Consider the following 23,750-nt stretch of genomic DNA (forward strand, 5'->3'; position numbering starts at 1 on the left):
ACCAGCACAACTGGGGCATGCAGGAGATTCTGATTGCCCGAACCTATGCAGGTACTACCTATAGCAACCATGTCCTGACAGAAACTGCGTCAGGTGGAAATTACCTTTTATACCAATCTGACACATTTGGTATTATCCGATGGGTCCATCTACCTTCAGTGGAGTTATCTCATTCCTGCTGTCAACTTCTGAGCGTTTCTTCTTTACACGTGTCGCGGATTTTTCTGGTCCCTCTTTGGTTGAAGCATTGAACATCTTCCTTGATGATGAGCCAGATGGGCGTCATCTCGGCTATGATGCACACGGCCTCTTTAGATACCGTCCGGTATGCACTTGCCATTCTTAAGCACATTATCCTGTACGTGTTTTCCAACCGCTTTAGGTTTCTGCTCGTTCTAAGCGCTTTTGACCAGATTGGTCCTCCATACCTTAGTATGGATAGCACCACGCTTGCTAGGAGCTTGCGTTTGCTGGCAATTACAGCAGAGTTGTAAGACATCATCCTCGAAAGCGCCGCTATAGCCGTAGATGCCCTTTTACAGGCATATTCAACGTGGCTAGCGAAGCTGAGCTTGTCATCGATCATTACCCCAAGATGCCTAAAAGATCGCTTGGACTCTATGGTGCAATACCTATCGCGATAAGCGCCCGTTGCTCGTATTTGCGGTTGTTGATCACCACCACCTCAGTCTTGTGACGGGCCAGTCCTAGTTTCCTAGACTTCATCCACTCCTCAACTACGGAAATAGAGTGCGCTGCTGTCAACTCTACTTCCTCCATCGATTATCATAGACGACCACTAGGGTGATGTCGTCGGCGAAGCCAGCAATCGTAACACCCGTCGGAAAGGGCAGCCTCAGTACGGCATTGTACATCGCATTCCATACCATCGGGTTCAGGATTGAACCTTGAGGTACTCCCACGGTAATTCGAACGCTTTTCTGCCCCTCCTCTGTGGCATACATTAGAATCCTGCCATTAAGGTGAAACAGTTTGGAATCAACTTCTAAGATTCTCTGCTAATCTGCTAATATCAACGCACCCCCTAGCCATGGCCAATCTGCGTTGTTTACACAAACATCCCTATAAACCCCCACGCTGGGAAATACGTTTACCGAAAAAGGCGTTATGAGGCTCTGCACTGCATTCTTGTATTGGATTCACTTTAATGGCATTGTTGTTAGCAAATTCATAAAAAGTGAAAGAGAAAGAAAACATGATTTGTGCAGGCAGAGCCCCATAGGCCATGCTATACCCGTTAGCACGCCCGACGCCCACCGATGACAGAGTGGGTAGGCTCGCACCATCGTCCCGCCCTTCTACCTATTTTTGAGATAGGCAGTTCTGTCAGGGTGTAAATAGTTATTATTATCCATGTAATCAAAACGATTTACGACCTTCCACGTGTTAACGACCTTAAGGTGGGAATATTTGCGTGCCGGGTATGCGTATCTTCCTGTTGTGACATCACTTCTCCACAATGGCTTGGAGGTTTCCTTCTTCATTTCGGTTGTTCTGGAAAGATAAGAAAACAAGGAAAGGAAGGGGCCACATCACTCCACAGAATGGCGGCCCATCTGATATTAGTTTTGTGTTAAATAATTATTGTTGTGAGTAGAGATCCTGAAAGGGAGAAATGCGAGTAGGCGGTAAGCCGCCAATCGAACCGTCAAAATCCCTTTTCAGAATGCTTTTCATGTGCTAAGTAACTTGTAAACTCCTACTCAATTATGTTTTGTTGGCCTGCACGTTTTATTTAGGCACAATTTTTATTTAGAAAACTATTTGGATCCGAGATTTTAGGTGCAGATTGAGCATGTTTGATAAACAAGCATCCTGTTTTCAGTTAAAGAAAGTTTAAGAAGTTGGTGATTCTGTCATTTATACTAGCTATATACAAGAATTCACTGAATAAGTTTCAACGCGCGATTATAATACTTCAGTTTTTGTGCTGTTGTATTGGTGTATGTAGTGGGAAACCAATCAGTTTGGTGATTCTAACGGTAAAAAATAGCACGACGAAAGGAAAGTTGATAATCTATCATCATTATGATTTCAGTCCTAATTTCATGATCCGTTTAATAAATTCCGCGTATGATTCGGCAATTTTAACAATTTATACATGTGTATTCGAAGAAAACAGACTACGAGCATTTATTACCTTGCAGATATTTATCATTTTCTACAGCCTAATTTAATAATACCTACATTGGTTGTAACAAAAATTTGATCTTGGGATGTTGATTTGCCTCCTAATCATAGTTTCGACAATAGTCACATGCTTACTATCCCTTATGGCAGTGTTGTTGATTCTATTGTCTATCGCTCATCAGTTTCGCGCCACCCGGCAGGGACTTGGTCCTATGTACCCAATACTCTGCTGTGTCTTAACTTCACGCAATACATTCTGTAGATGTGTGATACAGTTTGCGGAATATTATGATTTATCACTTCGTTCAGATGGAAAATTCTGTTATGGTACCATATTCACATATCAGATAACTCCCACCTGGAACGATGTAATACATCGGAGACATGTAGATTCAGATGTATGTATACGATCTATGCCTAGTTCGGCTCTGATCGACAGGCAATCAGTGTATTCAGTTTTTCAACTAGCTTGAAGCGATGAACGTTTCAAGACAAGCTCTCCACTATATCTGCTAGCAATCACCGGTCGTCGATAGACATTTCGGTTCTTTTCTGCTAAAGAAAGATCCGATTGTATGCCAAAGACTATGGCTCATGCTTTTCAATACAGCTGGGAAAACAAGAACTACACCCAGCACCAAATAGTACGTAACTATGAGGCGGACCGGAAGGTTTGATGAGCAATCCCCACCAGTTTGGAATCAACTTCTAAGATTGCACTAAAACTTCAAAGGCACAAATCTCGCGAACAAAGCATCCAACAGCAGTGCACTTTTTATTTTGGCTTTGTGCACTAGCAGAAAGCTTAAAATAAGAAGATCAGAAACGTTTGCCAACTATTTCTCCAGTTTAGTGCCTTTGAAAACGTGAGTAGGGGCACAAGTCGGCCATTGTGGCAGCCATCTTTGGATTCCGAGATGTTTCACCTTAAAATAGCTTTCTAAAAGCTTACACAACTGCACCGGTACCTTGAGGCGGTGAAGTGCGTGTGCTATTGCTTCCCAGCTTGCGCTGTTGAACGTATTTTTCACATCCAGAGTGACAACCGCGCAGTAACGGATGCCGCTCCTTTTATGCTCGATTGGCACCTCAGCTGTCTGAACGACCGACTGGCTGGCGCCAAGAGTAAATTTACCTTTCCTGAATCCAAACTAGTTGTTAGACAGGCCATCCACACCTTATGTATACTGTACTAGCCTGTTGAGAATCAACCTCTCCAATAACTTGCCCGTCGTATCTAGCAGACAGATAGGTTTATACGCCGACGGGTCACCTGGTGGTTTCCCCGCCTTTGGTAGTAGCACCAATTCTGTCGCTTCCATACATCCGGGAAGATTCCTTGATCAATGCAGCGTTGCATCGTGATTCTGAACATGTCCGGATCCGCATTCGGGTTACCATCGGGTCCCAGTGCCTTGTTTGTCCCGAATGATTTCACGACTTCTGCCAGCTCTTCGTTCGTCACTCTCGCCACTTCTTCTCCTTCATCTGCCGCATACGGCGCTGGGGGCCATGGACTTGTGGGATGATGCGGGAAGAGTTCATCGATTATCGATCGCAGCAACTCGGGCGACTTCTCTTGAGGCGCTATGGTACTTTTGGTCTTAGCCATTACCACTCTGTAGGCGTCACCCCATGGACTCGAATTGGCACTCTCGCATAGACTATCAAAGCATGCCCGTTTTCGACGCTTGATTTCCTTTTTGAGAGCAAACCTTGCCTCTCTGAACGCTGCACCGCGTTCTTCTCTTTGGTCTTCTGTGCGTGCGCGTCGCATTCTTCGTCTAGCCCGAAGGCAGATTGCTCGAAGATTTGCAATTGATTCGCACCACCGTTACACCGGCGGCCTGTTCTCTCTAGGAGGGGCTTCCCTCGGCATGGAAGCATCACACGCTTGTGATATCACAGCAACTAGCTCTTCACCGTTTAGGTCCAGAGTGTTCCGTTCGCGGCTCAGGGCTTCAGTGAATACTTCGCCGACGAAGCGCCCTGTTTTCCAGCCTCGGGCTTGGATCGAGTTGCATCGCACTGCCTTCCGCCCGCCTGGTATTATACTATAGCGAATCGATTGATGATCGTTATGAGTATAACTGTCATCAACGCGCCAGTTCATGGTACCTAAAAGGTTAGGACTACGAAACGTCACGTCGATAATCGATTCTGCATCATTTCTGCGGAAGGTACTCACTGTACCCACATTTGCAAGCTCTACATAGGGATTCCAACAATAGCTGGCCTCTTTGGTTGGTGCAGCGGCTACCCTACTCCACTGCTCATGCATTAAAGTCGCCAGCTATCACTACTGGCTGCCGATTAGCTAGTTCGGCTATCATCCTGTCGACCATGTGGGAAAATTCCTCAATCGACCACCTTGGGGGCGCGTAACAACTGCAACAGAATAAGCCGCTATAGCAAAACCGTCATTTGAGATAGAGACTACTTCTTGGATTTGGTATCGTCCTGTCGTCCCTATAGCTGCATGGTTTATGCTGTAAGTGGAACAGCACTACGGGCGCTTATGGCTGCAAAAGCTCGCCTGAAAAGGGCATTTTGCAAGATTGCCGGGCAAAAACTATCAAAAATTGGGTTCACACTTGAAAAGGAAGATAAAAATAACACAAATGTTTCTTTTTAACAACAAAAGTTTGAATGAAACACAATCAATGATAAAGCTAATGCGAAAACAGTGAACTATTTTATTATTTAGACTTTGCTACTAAACAATACACGCTGTTATTTAGCACTTAAGCAAAATTTTCTTTCAAGGCCCAGGTAAAATGGTAAAAACAGTTTTTGACGTTAAAATCGACAAATCGAAAAAAAAATAATAATAAAAAAGCACAGATGTGTTATTTGCAAAAAAAATGCTGTGTTTCTATTTCGATTTGTTGATTTTAAGGGCGAAAACTAACTGCTTTTCACTTTTGACATTTGCTCCATTTTTACTTGGGCCCCGAGAAATTCAGATATGCGAATTGTGAACCATATTTTGACTAGTCCTATTTTTTTTAAATTTTACTTAGCTAACCTAGTTCAGTGACTCCTGCACAGGTAAACGCACGAAAAGTGGCATTACATAACATATCGCGTATTATTGTTTTAGCAATGTCTCATTATAGTTAAGGTAATCTATACTCAAGGGCATTTTTCGGCTATACAGTCTAGAAAACCTTTGCGTTGATTATTTTAAAATCTTCGTCAACGTTTCGGTCCTTGTTGGTAATCTATACTTATGAGCTTACGTTGCATCTGACGATCTACAGGGTAACGACGTATATCAAGCGATGAAATGTGATTTTGTTCAATACTTCGCAGTTCTCGTATTTCATGCATGTAAAACGCGTAGCATAGAATTATAGGAGTTGCGTAATGTTGGCCTGTCACGTAGTGGGTATCTATTCATTTTACCTTTTCTCAAAAATTCAATAAACATCTTCATCTAGTTTTAAGGACTGTACTGATTCTTCATCTTTATTTGATTCTTGACTGTGTATCTTTTGTTCACGTCTCACTGCGGACTGCTTCTTCCTCGTGGGCAGTGCATTTAGTATTCGCAAAACTCATCCCATAACCAGTGTGGGGAGTGCGCTCTTACCGAGACATGCTGTCTTTCATCATGATGCGAATGTTTGTTTTTTTACTATGTGGTTTTTCACTTTTTTTTATTTCTTTAATAGTTATTAGATTTGAATCTGTTTGTTAAAACACGAACACGATTTTGACTCGCTTAGGCTTCGAGTTCCAGAGCAACACCGATCTTGTGTCCGCCAGTGTTGAAGCTCTTGCCATCGATCATCGTGGACAGGGTCAGGGTGACTCCTGGAAAAACAGAGGAAAGATTAGCAAAGAGGAGTAATTGGCCAAATGCGAGCTTGAACTTACCGTCGCGCAGCTTCTGCTGGTAGCCCAGACCGATCTGGCTCTGATTGTTGACCTTAGCGCGGACGCAGGCATCCTTGTCCAAATCGTACTTGGCGCCGAGTCCGAATTTGGTAGCGTTGGAGCCGGAGGCCCACGACAGCTGAACGGCGGTTTCCAGACGATCGTTGCATCGCTGGTAGATCAGACCACCGAATTCGCGGCCATCGTTACTAGAAAATTAGGAGAAATACATTCGTTACTTATTCCGATTTTTCGACCGAACTTGGGAAGTTATATGGACCTGAGAGCTCTGATTTTGATATACCTAGGGGAGCACCATCGACGAATTACAAATCTTTAATTTGGGTAGGAACATCGGTTTTGGCCAGTAGTAGCCACACACCGTTTTACATAGCCAATCAGCATGAAACCATTTGTGTTCAGTAGATCATTTTCACATGAATGAGCTACACTCATTCACTCGTCTGAAATGATTCAAAACATAAGAAAATTCTATAACTCCCATACACATAGTCTGGCCACACAACTCCTAATATGGCTATTCTCATAAAAAATCAATGTGATTGGCCAATTTAGGAATCGAACCTGACCGAAACTGGTTCTGGTGGCCTATATTGACTAGTGATCCTTTATAGAGAGATAAGCGAAAGTAAAATGGAATGATTTGGCAACAGACCAGCAGTGCTGATTTTGCTCGGCGTCGAGAATAATATTGTAACACGGACATGACTTCCTCATGGATATAAAGTGTATTTTGTTTCGTTATAGATCTTTGAGCTACATATCAAAACTAATAAACAGCCGAAAAAATCAAAAACTAAAAATCGCATTGACAAAAATTTAAACAAGTAAAACATTTCATTTTTTGCTTCAAGCAAAATTACTTTTACCGAAATAATTTCAAGCGGATTACATTACTCCTCAAGAAAAGTTCAAAACAAACATAACGCATGTTCGTTTGGCTCACACTTTGACAGCTCTCGCTGCTCGATTGGCTCACACTTTGACAGAAATGTCAGCTTCCGCGAATCTCTCTTATAAAGGATTTCTAATATTGACCAACGAGATTTTCAAAATCTTGCGTTTGACATATGTGGAGTACAAATAAGGCTTCCAATATATTTGTGCTTATTCTGCGCGGCGCGTGAGTCGAGACGAGTCGATCTCACCGCGAGTGACGTGAGACGACTAATGTTAATCAAATGAGAGCGAGTCGACAATTGTCACCTGGACTGGGAGATATATGAGACCATAGTAGGTTCATTTTCTATAGTGATGAACGATGGAATTTCGCGAAGTAAGTTCATCCTAAGTACTCGCACTCCGTTTGAAACACCGGGAAAATAGTGCTTCCACTTCTCATTTCTAATGGAGATTACCTCTCCATACTTCATCATATAGTCCGCGATGGTAACTTGACTCATCGACGGTGGGAGGTCATGGATTCGAACCGTCACTGCGTCACATTCGATGTAAACCGGAATTCGAAATTTCGTGTTACCACAAAGCATTGTTCGTTTCCAATTATGCTCTAATTGGTAGCGAGCGACAATCTCTTTCGACTTTATTTCGATGAGCACACAGTTGCGCGTGTGATGCAACTGTATACTCTTCACATCAGAAATCTGGAGCTTTATTTCATTCTCCAAAAATTGTTGTACATTTGCCACATCAGGGCGAATGGGGAGAACACTGAAGTCAACCACTAGAGCAGGCCTGCCCAACCTTTTTGAACCGCGGGCCACATTTCAGCAATAATATTGCTTAGCGGGCCAAAACATTTCCAACATTTTTTTCACTCAGTTTTCTTTAATGATCTTGCGAAGGAGTTGTTTTCAAGATTATGTCAGTATTTAGTTGAGGAATCGTTGAAAACCTGAACTAAATTTATATAAGATGTTATAAAAATCCTACTCAGAATTTTGTCACAATTTCGCCCATCGTTATTTAAGTACAGTCAACTCTCCCTTACTCGATATTCCGTATCTCGATATCGAGTTAGAGAACCATAGTAAAAGTTGGTTTTCATGGCTAACTCGATGGTCCCTTAGATCGCAGTTGCACTGGTTTTGTGTTCTATAACTCGATACCTCCCTAACTCGATGGTCCCTTCAATATCGAGTAAGGGAGAGATGACTGTATCATGCCTAGGGATGTGTAAGAAAACCTGACATTTGGCAAAAATCCAAAGCAGTTTATACGCTGAGAATATCCATTCTAAAATCCTGTTATGGAATCTGCGAGATATTTCTCCAAGATTGCATATGAATCTTGTTAAGAATATGTTCAGAAATCCACACAAGGTTAAATGGAAACACTGCTCAGAATTTTGTGAAAAATTGGTTCAGAAGATTCTGAAAAAATATGCTTATGATTTGGTGAGAATTCTACCTAAGGTTTCTGTAAAATTAGTGTGTAAGATTATTAAATTTGTTTTACCAAATTAGGATGATAGTGTTGTCTAATAACCAAGATATAAGAAATTAATGTAATGTTTGGAATGATACTAATGAAGAAAAAAAAAGTGTGTGTGATTTTGTAGAAGTCAAGCCTTTGCTGTAGTATTCTGCTCGATTTAATTTAGCCTTTTCCCATCATATTTTATTTAAGATTGATCAAATTTCAGTCTCTACTGTCAAATATTGAAGAAAGTCATGGAATATATGTTATAGTGTTGTTAAAATCTTAATTAAATTATTGCGATTATTAAAAAGTATGATTTCTCATTATGAGTCTCAAATTGATTCTCGCCTCCTTGATTTATACGTAGAATAATTTTATCGCTTATCAACTTAAAAAAAGAGTACTACCAAATTTTCTATTATTTAAAAAAGCTATTTAATCTCGAATTGAAAAAATTGCAACAATGTTGCACTTTGTGTTGGCCATGACAATTTTTCTATATCCCAACCCGCAAAATTTGGGACAAACAATGTGAGTGTGCTAGGTTTATTGATTATTTTGCGTTTGTTTCGATCGCCATTTGATTCACTGAGTATAAGCAAAATATGACAATACATCATTGGAATCATTAAAGATATCAAGTAAATTTAGAAAATTTAAAAACTAATTGAACCATCATACTAGCGTAAAATTAAAACGAAGTTTTCAATAATGATTCTTGGTATGTTCTTACTTCAAATGAGTAGAGCAGCCTGCGGGCCAGATTTAAGAAGAGTCTTCAAACTCTTCGCGGGCCGGATGCGGCCCGCGGGCCGTACGTTGGGTGGCCCTGCACTAGAGTGTTATTCCGAGCACTGCACATTTTCCACAAACTGCAAACGAAAGCGAGAAAGGCAAAGAAGTACGTCCGACGCGTGCGATGTTTGGCTATCAACTGATGGCTCCCTTCTTGAAGGTAGAGCTGGTGCTGATGTATATTCTCGTGAGCCAAAGCTGAATCAGTATTGCTCACTTGGAAGACACTGCACTGATTTTCAGGCGGAAATATTTGAGCCTAAGGTGTGATCAAAAAATATCACAGATGTTGTCTTGTTTTTTGTATTTTGGACTTTTAATATGATTGATGGCCCACTTTATTGCCCATAAACGCATAATTGTCCCATGTGAATAGGAAATCCAGCAAACATGTGCCTGACATGCGTTTATGGGCAGTTTAGTACGTCGCACATGAATTTATGCACAGCAGATACTTCAGATTACTTGAGAAGAGTACTGAAATCTATCACACCCATTCTGTTTCGAAAAAGAAAAGAATAGAAACGCGTTCGATTGGAACAAGCTTAGACTGTCAACTGGTATAGCTACCTGAAGTTACCCATTTTGTATGGGAAAACTTTGCTTTGGGTTTTATATATTTTTTAGGTAAAATCGGTGGCCCATATTGCTCTGCCTTCCCCTATATGCTATTCTTATGAGACAAATAAGCTGCATTCGAAAGTAAGTACATCGATAATCTGCCATTGTCCATTTGAGCACTGCCAAATATCACCTCATAATTAATTCTGTTATAATCAGCGCGCATCTTAAAAAAGGCAGGGAAGTGAACATTGACCCAGTGAGGCTGTAATGCCTAGAAGAAGAAGCTATCTGTTTCGATGCTATGCTAAAAATCTTTAACAGAAATGCAAGTCAGTTTCGGAATACTTCCTCGTTATAAATTTATTGCTTTTATCTAGGTAGATTACTTCAGCATCACACCCTCCATTATTTTTTATGATCAGTGACCGCGTGATGTCTGCAGCATACGTGATCACTCTTCAGGTGAGTTTATCTTATCATAAGCAGGAATATATGACCAAATTAAATACCCCACTCAGTGAGTATTACACGAGATAAAAATATTAAAATATGATAACCATCAAGCTAAAATTCCCCGTAATATTCCGATTGTGTAATAAGTAAACTGATCATTTGAATAAATACTTACACGTTGGTGTGCAGAACAAAGTCACCGGTCGAGTAGCCGAGAGCGAAGTTGTTGGCGGTGACCTTGGACTTCTGCGAGTCAAATGCAACCTGGTAACCGGCCAGCCAGCCCTGGTAGTTGAACACACCGGAAGCGTTTACCAGTGGTCCTGCGAGATCGACATTGACGTCGGCATCGACGCGGACCTTATCGTGCGAGTAGGCAGTCTTAAAACGTCCGGTCTTGCTTCTGTAGGACAAAGTAAGAACATTAGCATTGTCTGTCTTCCGGCGATACTTGTACGTGACGCTGTAGCCAAACTTGGCACTATCGTACCCGGTTTGCGGAGCGAACGATCCATCAAAGGACAGCTTCAGACCCTTGACGAGCTGATTTTCGACGGACACCTCCGAGGTCAGAGTGTTGTCTGTGTTCCACTTCTCGGAGAAGTTCAGACCGTACTCCTTGACTTTGTACTTGGTCTCCAGGGAACCGAACACCTTTCCATTGTCCTGGTTGGACGATCCGCTGGTGTTGAACTCTACGCCAGAGTTGGTCTTGGTCTTCACATCCAGCTTCCATAGACCGAAGTGGTAGCCCTTGTTGAAGACATCGCGGGCCTGCTTGCCGAGATCTGCGTATGCTGGTGGGGCCATCTACAAGAAAATCAATGCGTAATGATGTATATACTTCTACAACCTATAGGTATCTTATTTCACCGAGTAATCGTTTGCCGGAGATTGCAGTTGCAGCACGTGAGATTGCTAATCTGAGATAATTTTAGATCGATCCCGTTAGAGCAATGACCTTGCCGAGACAGCGTTGAACCATGCTTTCTCTTTCAAATGATTCTATTAATACTCCACCGTGTCTAGAGGATCGGTTCATGTAGAAAGCCATCCTCATCTAAACACACATACGTCAGGATTCTTATCGACACCGCGAGAAGGTTAGTCAAGCGAGCAAAATAATAGTAAACAATTTGCGCCCATCCTCCCTTTCGATTCAAATCTCGCTGAACTCCACCGCTTTGGCGTTTGTGGTTAGCTCACTCGTTTCAGTCTGTTTCGATTAGATGTTGTCTCTGACACAGTCGGCAGTTTTCCATCGTTCGACTGTTACAGCGAACACATTCTAAAAATATAAGGGCTTGTGCATTGAAACAAAAGTAAATAAACGGAAGGTTCAAATGCAGCATCTTGAACCAGCAATGTCCTCTCGTGTAAAGCTTCGAGACATTTAATGTAAGCAACTGCCTTTGAGAGATAGCGCAAAACAAATGCGCTTGGTACTAGCTTCTCGTATCACTGATTGGTAACTTATGACAACGTGGATGCCAGTGGAATGAGTGCACTGTTACCATCGAAGTGCATACTCCTAAATGACGTTATGGCATACAAAGTTGCATTAGTCCGTCCCAGACATTTAACTAGAGTACCCAATAAGTGTACACCATGCTTATGGAAATGGAAACATTGAACGTATCGTGAAGTATCAGAATAAACTCTCTCTCTTTCTCTTTGATCGCCTATTTCATTACGAAAAAAGCGTCTATATAAAAAGTGTTTGAACAAACAATGTTGCAAATGGTCCCATTTTTATGAAATCAATTTTTTTTCAATAGTAAATTGATTGTTTATAAATTGTTTTACTATTGAAACGGTCAATCGACTTTTGGATTAATCTGATTAGTATTAAATCATATGTTATTTATCATATGCAATAGTTCATAGTATTCATCTGGTTCCTTTGTCTCAAGTTCGTCGAAAACCAATGGAGCTCTGGAGTTACCTTGGGAAAAAGAAGGTTAAGCGCAACCAAAACCCTAATTCCGCGCAATTTTCGAAAATCCCTTAGAAATGAAAAATATTGTTAACCTTCAAATCGTCGAAGAACAGGGGGGTCCGTAGCCTTGAGGTTACGCTTTCGCTTTATAAGCGGAAGGTCATGGATTCAATTCATAGCCCCTCCAAAAAAATAACCCGTCCAGCCACCAGAAGACGCCGCACGGAGGGACCGTGCTTAGGGGAACACATCCATCCTCCGTCAGTATCAGATGGTGGCTGAGACAAACTGACCCACTTCGCAGGCAGCTAGCCTCAAACGACTCAGGAACACGGCAAAACGAACCACCGCAAGAGCAATGGACTATGGCTTATGGAATTCGATTGGACCAACAGCAGAGCACTCTCCTACCTGCTCGGTGTGAGAGCAAAAGAGCAGAAGAGAGTGAAAGCAGATGTAAATATAGATTAGTTAAAAATAGAACTGTATCGGTAAGGAAGATACAGATAAACTGATTCCGGCACAGTAGTGGCCACGAGCACGGAGAGCCTTAAAAAAAATGTTCGGAAAGGGTTTTCTCAAGAATATTATTTATATCACTTTAACAAAAAAAAAAAACTAAATAATAATAAAGCTAAAAAAAAAAAGTTGTCGAAGAACCACCACGCTCTGTTATTTACGAAGAGCAAGATTTTTTTTTACCAGTGTTGCACAAATAAATGTAAATTTTCTAAACTGTCGTAAAAATGATAACAAAATACGCATAACTCTCGCATAACTTTTGATCTCGCCCTAGAAGCCATTGGTAACCGAGTGTGTAGTTCCTTGTTCCTAAGCAAATGAATGGACTAAGATATAGACCACGGGGAGAGAGTATAGGATCTTCTCTTTATCGTAGCATTGTTGAATAACATGTAAAACCGTTCATTTGGTCGGTAACAACAAGTTACACACTTGGTTACCAATGGCTATTTTGGGCGAGATCATAAACTTAGCGAGAATTTGGAAATACACTTAATGGGGCACACATAATTTCATTTGAAATCTAGATGCGAATTTAGCAGCCCAACAGTATGACATACATTTTTGAAGTGGCACCAATACATTGTATTGTGTAACCACTGTACGAACGGTAAATCAAATCGCAAGTAAGCCCTATGAAAAATCAATATCGAATTGCTGTTGCATTTGTTGGTGAGATAACCTAAATGAATTTTTGGCGGAACATGGAAATTTATTTGGGTGATCACTCGAGTAATCTTCTAAAGATATTGTAGAGAGAAACTTCATCAATAATTTTTGGAATGGTTCCTAAGACTCGTGGAAAAAATCTTGTGAAAATCTTCTATTTTTTGCAAGAAATATATGCAAAAATCGGCTAAGGAACTACTTGAGAAAATTTACTAAGGATTTTTTCGGAATGATTCTCAAACGAATTTCCTCAACATTAGGATAAACCTGCGCAGATTTTCATGTATAATTGTTCGTAAATATCCTATAACAAATTGACTTTAGCGACAAGGTGAAGATAAATCGAAGTCATCGCTCAAAATAATCCACACGTCATTGTTATGTGGAAAATCACGTAGGCCCCTAAAAAGGTTCATTCACTTGAATTTAACTTTCAAAGGTGACAATTATCTGACAATAGATAAATATGAAATCTTGCTGAACACTAAAGGACCTATACACAGAATAGAGATTCTCTCCTCTCTTTCGATTATAAAAGTGGAATACTAAAGCTTTTGGGAAGTTTTCCATTATAAATCGAAATACAATTTCCTTGACTAGCGTTTATAAAAAAACGCAATAGAAGAGGTTAATGTGACTCAGTTATTGATTAAAGTAAACAAAGAGAGCAGCCTCTCAATGTTAGATAGATCCTTTTGAAAAGTTGCGCGAAAATAGAATGCTTGTAGCACACAGTTGGAGTTCACAACAGTGTCGTGTGTAATGGGTGCTACCATTCCCAATCATTTTACAGCGTTTATTATACGTTCAAAAGCCAAAATGTGTGCAGAGTCGAAATCAGATCTAGCAAAATATTGTGTGGCACATTCATTACTCTAAATATTGAAAGAATATGGCGCTAAAAATAAACAAGATATATACTCAAAGTCACACGAATTTCAGCGTAACTTTTCTCAAGGTAAACGTTGCTAGGTAAACACGTTTGTCAAATAATTCAATTATATTATTTTCATCATTTTAACAGTGCTGCAGTGCTATTTGGATTTGGAGTGTTACTTGAGCCAAATATTCAATCACCGATCGCTTTGGCTTGCTTGCGTATGCACTGATAAAAAGGATTTGGTAATTAAAACCATGCCCTCTGTTTAATTTGAAATGATTAGTGTTTTAGAAAAAAAAACAAATTACTTATAACCATTCTCTATACATAAGATTGTTTAACGAGCACCTTAAACCTAAGTATCACATGTTGTTGCACTACGCACAAATAGTAAACAAGATTGGTCAAGATACACTTGGAGCTTTCGATTTGAGGCAGCACATCAAATTTTCAAGAAATATTGCAGAACTATAACATGCCGTTGGATTATCTGTTTGACATTGTAAAAAAGCACATGCCATATTTATCAATAATCTTAAAAATCAGTCTCATTTTTTCCGAAATTCTAGAATTCAAACATTCGATTAAAATGAAACTAGTTAATTTACCATATATTGCAAAACTGCAAATAACAACTGAACTATTAACATCCACCTATTCAGTTTCTAACGTTGTTAAGTATAAAGGTACCTACTGTTTACAAAGTCGGCCTTTTTCATACAATATCGACAAATAACAATTATACGAAATCAAAGATATTTTGATCAAGGATGTACATTTGTACATAGCATGTCAGGAATGGTTAGTGCAAGGCTATGATGAACATTTCGCGTCATTTGAAGTTTGTTCCCCATATGATAACTACATTATAATGAATGCCGATCGATTTGATGATCCACCTATCCATATGTATTGTGTAGGTAACAAAAAATATGTAAGATTAAAGAAATATTTTATGTAATTTAATCCTTTATATCAAATAAACCACTCTAAAAAAAAACAGTTCTTGAAATATAAGTTTCATTTGATCCCATATTTAACCGAATATATCACGATAATAAACACATGTTAAGAAGAATTCTCGATGCGTAGTTAAAGGTATTATACTGCGTTAGTAAAATTATCCATACCATGGTAAAATTGAACCGTTTTACCGCATAACCACTTGCAATCAAAACAATGCTTATTTGCACCAAAGCATGGTAACTTTTACTGTAACCACAGCAACAAAACATAGTAAATTTTACACTTGGTACAAATTACAATACATGTTCTGTAAAAATCAAGTGGTAAAGTGGTTTATGCGGCATCCCAGTTATGGAAGTTAAAAAATAGTGTGATCATAATTTACAATAAACGCTAATATAAGAAATATTCCCGTTCTTGAAATAATCACACCATCTCGACTGAACTGCCCGTGTTCGCATAGTCGACGTAAACGCCAATATGACCAAAATGCATTTTTCCATTGATAGACATTCCTCACTGTATTTATTTATTTATTTATTAATAATACACTCGTTTACACAAAAAAATCCCTTATATTTCCAGGTTTTACAAAACAATGACAGTTTCAAGAAATACTCTAATTTCAGATAGATAAAAAAAACATAGAAAAAAAAAATTAATGAATAGTGTTTCAAGCTTCAAGATTTTTTAAATGGTGAAGCTATTTCAAAGTGGAACATTATCAAAATCAATGTTTTATACAACTGAATTGTATTTGATAAGGAGAATTCTCGCATACTCTGAGATAACGCCCTAAAAGCCATTGGTAACCACGTGCGTAGCTCGTTGTTTCTGAGCAAATGAAAGAATAAGCATCCAAACCAACATCACGGGCAGGTAGATATTGATCCTTTCTTCCCCATAGCGTTGTGACATGAAAAGCCATTCAAATGTTCAGAAACAACGAGCTACACACATGGTTACCAATGACTTTTAGGGCGAGATCAGAAGTTATGTGAGAATTCATCATTTTTATAACGTCTGTTAGACCTCTGTTCATCATTGTGAATTGAACGGAATTCCCAAATGTATCAGTATGCTTCATCCTTCACGTTTCTTGATTACTGCGTACTCGTGCGAAAACAGATCATACACTGAGCATTTTTAGCCCGCGTCTAGTGAAAAATATCTTCGGATACAGCGGGGATTCGCTGGTTGGAACACGACTGCCTTCCAGCTAGCGAATCCGACTCGTTAGTTGGAACGACTGACAGCTGATAAAAATGCTGCAGACTCACGCATCTCGAGAGCAAATCGTCACAAAACGCACATATACATGCACATTTATTCTATACATGGAGACTTCAATGCGACGGTGCTTAGACAACAAAGTCAGTTTGACATTCGAGTGCTTTTTAGTTGGATTTTTTTCTAACCAGCGAACATCCAACCATCGAGTCATTCCATGTAGCGGACCCCCAACGAGCGAATCCCCACTGTAGAAGTTTGATTCTTCATGAAATCAGACCAGGGATTTTTTTGAGAATACAGTAAGGACCCGATTTTGTCAGCCCCTCGATGAATTTTAGGCTGACAAAATGGGGAACCTGACAAAATCGGGTCATTTTATTTTGTTCCTGTTTTTCAAATTTTGACTTTTTACATGGTTACATTGACTTTTAAGAGGGCGATGGACATGGGGGTAGCCAGTTTTTTTATCGGGGGCTCCCCCCTCCCTTATATTGGTAATATCGATTTTCAACACTTAATAAAAGGCATTGCCATTGCCGCCTCTGGCTACACCCTTGCGTGCATGACATCAAACATCTTTATCAATTTTAATGTAAACGTGGTAAAACATGACGATAATTATTTTTTTGACAAATTTAAAATAGGCTGACAAAATCGGGTCAGTACTGTATTACTTTTTTAGTTCCTCGTGACATTACGATTAAAAAAACTGCTCGTATTACATACTGTATGCATTTTTTCTCAAGGAATTTCATCCGAAATTATTTTAGGTATTTGCCCAAAGATTTAGCTATCACTCCGAACGTAAGGGACGTTAGCCACAAGGAAGGACGTTTCAAGTAATACTGTTTCATATGGTATGCCCTCTTCAACATCTAATCCAATTTCTCCCGCCATTCCCGTACGGTACCCATCCATCTAGTTTTCATTGTTTTTCTCCATGCTCCCTCTTACATCGAGCAAAATAGACCGATATGCCGGCATACAAATAAAAAAAAAAAAATACTCCGAAGATTTTCTCAGGCCAGGATAGATGGTTGGATCTCTTAATTTGAAAGATTTGCAGTCCGAGGCTAGCTCATCTCTTCAATTTCTTCAGGAGTTCATTTAGTGATTATTTTCCAGGAAACCCCTTTGAGAATTTTCCTAAGTAATACATCAACGAAGTTTGTTTTGGATATCTCAAGAATACAAACACCAGATCATCAGGAATTTCTTTAAAGATTCTTTCAGATATTTTTCAAGCCAGCCTCATTTTCCACGATTTTATCCGGAGATTTCTTTAAAAAAAGTCTTTGAAGATTTGTTCATTTTTTTAAAGTCTTCGAAGATTTGTACAAGTATTCTTCAAGGTTTCCATGGAAAGGTGAATAAAAATATGAGAAAATGTTCAAAAAAGTATCCTCTGAGGAAGCTTGTGTAAGTCCTTAAGTAACCTTTGTTGAATGAGTGTTACTAGAAGAACTCATAGGAAATTTTACAAGAATTTCTGGTTAATTTGTTAGGATGATTTAAAAAATACGAATCAATCGAAAATCTGAATAATACCTTGCAGCATTTTTTGAATGAACTCCCTGAAAAACATCGGACGGTATCCCTTAAAAAAGGAGGATTTTCTGGAAGAATGCTGCAGTGTTAACTAGTATGGAACCTTAAATAAACTTTTGTAGATTTCATGGGATTTAATCGAGAAATGTTTGGGAGAATTACAGATGAAATTCGGGAAAAATGCCTAGGAAAAATCTAGAGGAACTGAATGGTGAACACACAGTGGACGTAGAAATTCTCGTTGGGTCTCTTGAAAAAAAAATCATTGACCATTTTTTCAAGAACTATGTGATTAACCTTTGCGGACGTTCTTAGAAAAAAAATCTGTAAAAATCTTTGGAAGATCTCCTAGAGTAACTGAAAAAATCGTTTGAAAAATATCTGGAGGAAGTCCTTAGATGGTGGTTGAAAAAAAAAATCAACTGGAGATAATAACGTTAAAGTGTTATAGAATTTCCTGGATAAATTTCTCAAGATATTCTTTGAAAAATCGCTGGAAGAATATCTGGGAAAAATGGCAGAGGAAGAATTTTTGGATGTAAGAGTCCTTGATACCTTTCATCAAAAATATAAACTTTTTTGAGACTTGTAAAATAGAACCCGGTCTCTAAAAAGAGACCTACTAGTAGCCCTTAAATTGATGAATTGCGAAACTATCAATTTTAGGACATATTGAATTGAAAATTGTTTGAATACAAGATTATTTTTTCTAAAATCAGTATTCCAGTTTTTCAAATTTCGAATAATTTTAAAAAGTCGCGCATGATAGTATGTGAATCCATTACTGATCAATGTTACTCATCAAATTAAATCATGTCTTTCACGCGATAATCCGTTACCATGATCATATTCTACCATGAATTACTGCCTGAACATATCTGATATAAATTTATCATTATTATATTCGATATCATTTTTCATTTTTGTTATGTTTGGATATCAAAATCTTCAACATCACAGCATCAACATTAGTTTTCAATATGATTTCAATATTTGCCAGGGAATGCGGACAAAAATCAAATAGTTTACTTGCACTATCAATTCCATAAGTTTTAATTTGTATTTTTTTTTTTCAATATTCGAAAAGTCTTTAGCCAAGATTTCATAAAGTTTGGATAAAAACTTAATTTACTTATTAGTATTTCAAAGAAGTTACCAACATGCTATGCTTGTTTTTTTTGCTCCCTTGTAAAATGTATAGAGAAATCGTAAAAACTTCAACTCAGTTTTAAAATGTGAGCAAACACTCGCACACTTCCCTAGTAATTATTTCAGCTGACTAACAATTTATTCAGTTAAAGTATACTAATTTTTGCTTATCAAGCTGTTACTCAGCTACTAATGTTACTTGGGTTGTCACATTAGGCTTAAACTGTAAATTTTTCTGTCAACTTTCTGGAAATCATAGGGACATCTCGAGCAACATATATCCAGTCGATTGATTGATATAGAAGCTACAATTTTGATAGACAAAATGGTGAAATGAATTGAAATTTGTCATTGAAGTGTTTTGAATGTTGGTGAATGGAATAAACACTTACAATTTATATCAAAAGATTTAAACACAGAAATGCTGAATGTTTTGATATTCAAATCGTTTTTTAGTTTGGTTCAGGTGCCATATAACTTGACACTGCCTGTACGAAGCGTTTTGCTCCTAAAATTCCGATGTCTCTATACATACGACCAAAGAACACGACAGTAGACCAAAGAAGGATTAATTATGCGATAAAGTTGAAAAGTTTCAGGCAGGCCACAATCTGTACAATCAGAGTTAGGAATCTTTATATGAACGTGAGAAATCCATTTGAAGACTTTTTTTCCCCAATCAAATCATCTGTGGAATCACTGTGTGCTGTCTAGATACATCCACTTACGATTGATGCAGCTCATTTAAACGATGTCCACACACAACGTAACTGGACAACAAACAAAGCTTGACGTGTTGGATTTCCAAACAAGATAAATTTACATAATTATGGAAATTGTAGTACAAAAACAAGTGTGGTTTCTAAAATTACAAACCAAGTTTACTTGAAACCTGGGGGTGGAGATAATATTGCTCTTTGGATTGATTACCATGTGACACCGTGGATGCGCGAATAATTTTGGAAATAGTGAATGTAAACCTTCCTTAGCCGAGTGGTTCGAGTCTGCGGCTGCAAAGCAAAGCCATGCTGAAGGTGTCTGGGTTCGATTCCCGGTCGGTTCAGGATCTTTTCGTAATGGATATTTCCTTGACTTCCCTGGGCATAGAAGTATCATCGTACCTGCCACACGATATACGAATGTGAAAATGGCAACTTTGGCAAAGAAAGCTCTCAGTTAATAACTGTGGAAATGCTCATAAGAACACTAAGCTGAGAAGCAGGCTTTGTCCCAGTGAGGACGTTTATGCCAAGAAGAAAAAATGAATGTAAACTTCGAGAACGTATTGGTCAACTGCATTGAGTAACAATCATTAAAATCTACAGATTTTATCATTCATTGTCAGTAGAGGCATGAACTCCATACAGTCTTTAAAATGGTGCAACATTTCTCCACTGATATTACCTTAAAAGTAATGTGCTAGGATTGGAAAGTTTGCTAAACTGCGATCGAATCAGTTTCGATCTTCCCAATAATCACACGTTGAACTTGGAACACCTCAGGAAATTAGATTCGCACTAGATACCGCTTGTTCGGTGTGTTACGTCACCACCAGCCGTGTACATGCAAGGGGGGAACAGGGACTAACACACACGCAAACCGATAGAAACCACAGTCACATCATTGCTCGCTAACCCCAAAGAATCGCCAACCCGATGGGGCGATGGGTACCGGCGAATCGCGTGGTATGCGTTGGACTTAAGCGTCAAAATGATCTAGTAGTGATGGCAATATCATTTAGCACATTTTTTTTCTTTACGAATTGCTCTCCTGATTGCGGAAGGTGCATGGATTTTCGTTCTGCAAATATTATGTAATAGGGAAAGTGTACCAGTTATGGCCATAGTGGTTCCCTATTTGGCCATATTTAAAAATTCGATTACTTTCACATTTTTAATCTTTTGAATGTTTTAACATCAAGATATATCCTATATCTTACTGCTAAAACACTCAAAACTTTTCAAAATGTGGAGACATTCAAGTTATCACGTATGGCGAAATAGGGAACCACTATGGCCATAACTGGTACACCTACCCTACGTGCTATCTTACTGAACCTGTATGGAGACTCACCTCGTGAGCTGACATTTTTTTCATTCTGGATATTGTAAAACCTTTCGCAATGAGTTAATGAATTTAATGTTTGAAAGCCGATTAAATCGCTCCAGTGATTTCTCTCTGTACTAACGAGATAAGGATATTTGAACGAATTCCGATTCTATTGACCATAGTTGTTCCGTTAGAATGCAGTTTTTGGAAGCTACGTGATTAGTTGAATTTTGTTCCTCTGCTCCACATGACGATGGTGTGAGTCGCAATTTGAGTAAATTAGATTCGCAGCCATATTGATTTTTCTTTCCCTCTTATCCCTAAAACATTCTGCAACATCTCCGGTAATGTTGCAATCGGATGATCCCAACAGATAGTGGTCATTTGAATGGAATTCTAGCAAAGTAATCAATTGATAAGAGCGCTGATATCATCGCAGCTTAGCTTCCAATTCACTTGTAAAGTGTGATGTGGTCTTTTCTTTGGCACCATTTTGACCATCAGAGGCTGTTATTGATCGGTTATGTAACCTAGTTTCGGCGACGCATAGAATTTGGTCCCGTTTAAAAGGGATTGTCGTTAATCCGATTTGTGAATCCATGATCCCTAAACATTTAAATTAATAACCCGCTCTTTTTCATGAATCCTCGAATCAAACGACAAAATTATAACGGGATCGATGGCAGTAGGCGCGGTACATTTTTCGGGGCTCCCATGACGAAATTGCTTACCGCTCTCTGCAACCCCCTTTGAAAATTGCCACCAATCGCAATCTCCGGCCGCACTATTTTAGTAGCACTTGGAACCGTTTTCGATTACTTACTTTTTATCTGAATAAGAAGTTTTATCGAGTTGAAAACTCTGGATTAGAAGAAACACAAAACTATTCTTTTCTTTCTTTTCACTGAACCACAGCGAAAATGCCACACACTGGGATGAGGATGCGCACACAAGAACTTCGACGGAACTTTCAAGACTGGCAGCGAGAGAAAGCGTGCGATGGGAATTTTTCGTGGTGAGTACCGAATCCGGGCGGTTGATGGTGTGCGTGCGTCACAGCCACCACATGACACATGACATTTACGTCACACCAAGGCTGGCGGCGGTAGATTCGTGGTGAATATCAAGGTACACTGAAAGTAAAGCAAGCTGTCTTTTTCAGTTATGTTAGGACCAAATATAGAGGTCCCCAAGCAAACTGACACGAACACCAACGCACAATCAATCTTACACAAGTCGATTTCCTCAGAATGAAAACGTATCGATGTTTGTTTGACGTTATTGAGCTTTCGGTCAACTGCAGGCCAACAAGGAAGTGGTTGTTTAGCAGCAATTCTGTTTATATTTGGATTCTCACAGCAAACAAAAGCAATGTTGTGACAGTTCTCACAGCAAACAAAGAAAATTTTGTCAACATTGCACTACTACGCAGGCAACTGGATTGGTCTATGAGCTCAGTAACTTTCAAAAAACCCCACTGCCGAAGTGAATCAATAGTGCCAAGAATAGGATCCGGCTCCCTATTATTAATTTTATCATTATTCTACAAGATTTTTAACACATTGCGTCAGTTAAGATTTGTTAATCAAATACTTTTATTTTGATACTAGTGATTTGTAAATTGTGATTTATGTCAGAGAGAACTGTCTCGACGCGGTCATAACAGGATGTAAAAAATGAATAATAGCAGGCCATAGCGAAGTTCTAATTAGACAGTTGCAGGAGATGACATAAGAGCCACACAACAATATGAGAATATCTAGATACTGTAACACCGGTAACACCTGACTAATAAAAAGTATTTGATTAATAAAACTTGACTGACGCAATGTGTCAACAATCTTGTAGGACAAGATTAAAATTAATAATAAGTCTATTCTCTTATATGAAAAAGGTGGTTATTTTGAATTCAGATATCTCAAATGTATCAAAATATACATCCGGCAAACTTTGACATTTGCTAGATGAAATATAGCGTATTTGGGATCATTGATAAGTTTTTGCAAAGATTTGCAACTTTTTGAGTAAAGTTATGTTAAAAATTATCATATTTTTATAATAATTTGCACATGCATGTCATCGAAATTAAACGACACACGATTGTTAAAATGAAACATTTTACGATTTTGACGTAAAATGTAGAAAAAACGTAAAAATTAAGTGATTTACACATTTTTTACCATAACTTTGTTATTTGAAGTCCTAGAACTTTGGTGTCTTCGACAACTTGTCGTATTTTTACACGTTCTAAAACATTGCCGAAGACGCGAAAGCTCTAGGACGCAAAACAAAAAAGTTTGCATCGCAGCGCCACCTATGCGGCGAAATTTCCAACTAACTTTTATCATCAAATTGAAGAACAAACAAATTCAAGATAAGTCTCCTTTGACACCAACTCGAAAAATTGCACTCCTAAAGCGCTAGAGGTTTTATCTTTCTAAATTCTGCTCCTGGCCCAGTGTGCAGTGCTTCCCAAACTTTTTCAACTTTCGCCCCCTTCAGGTCAATATTTATCTGGAATCGCCCCCCTGATATGTGATTCAAATA

At 38.9% G+C, this 23,750-nt stretch overlaps 1 protein-coding gene across 1 annotated transcript; it reads right to left on the reverse strand.

Moving 5' to 3' along the window:
* Positions 1-5,589: 5,589 nt before the first annotated feature.
* On the reverse strand, positions 5,590-22,219 carry LOC110676601 (voltage-dependent anion-selective channel-like). Its single transcript, XM_021845114.1, has 5 exons — positions 22,027-22,219; positions 10,739-11,058; positions 10,424-10,651; positions 6,034-6,242; positions 5,590-5,970 (listed from the first exon to the last, which is right to left on the reverse strand). The coding sequence occupies exons 2-5, from the start codon at positions 11,056-11,058 to the stop codon at positions 5,879-5,881; spliced, it is 849 nt and encodes a 282-aa protein (XP_021700806.1). The 5' UTR covers positions 22,027-22,219; the 3' UTR covers positions 5,590-5,878.
* Positions 22,220-23,750: the final 1,531 nt, after the last annotated feature.

Source organism: Aedes aegypti, chromosome 2 (assembly GCF_002204515.2).
Source record: "Aedes aegypti strain LVP_AGWG chromosome 2, AaegL5.0 Primary Assembly, whole genome shotgun sequence".
In the NCBI taxonomy this organism is placed as follows: Eukaryota; Metazoa; Arthropoda; class Insecta; order Diptera; family Culicidae; genus Aedes; species Aedes aegypti.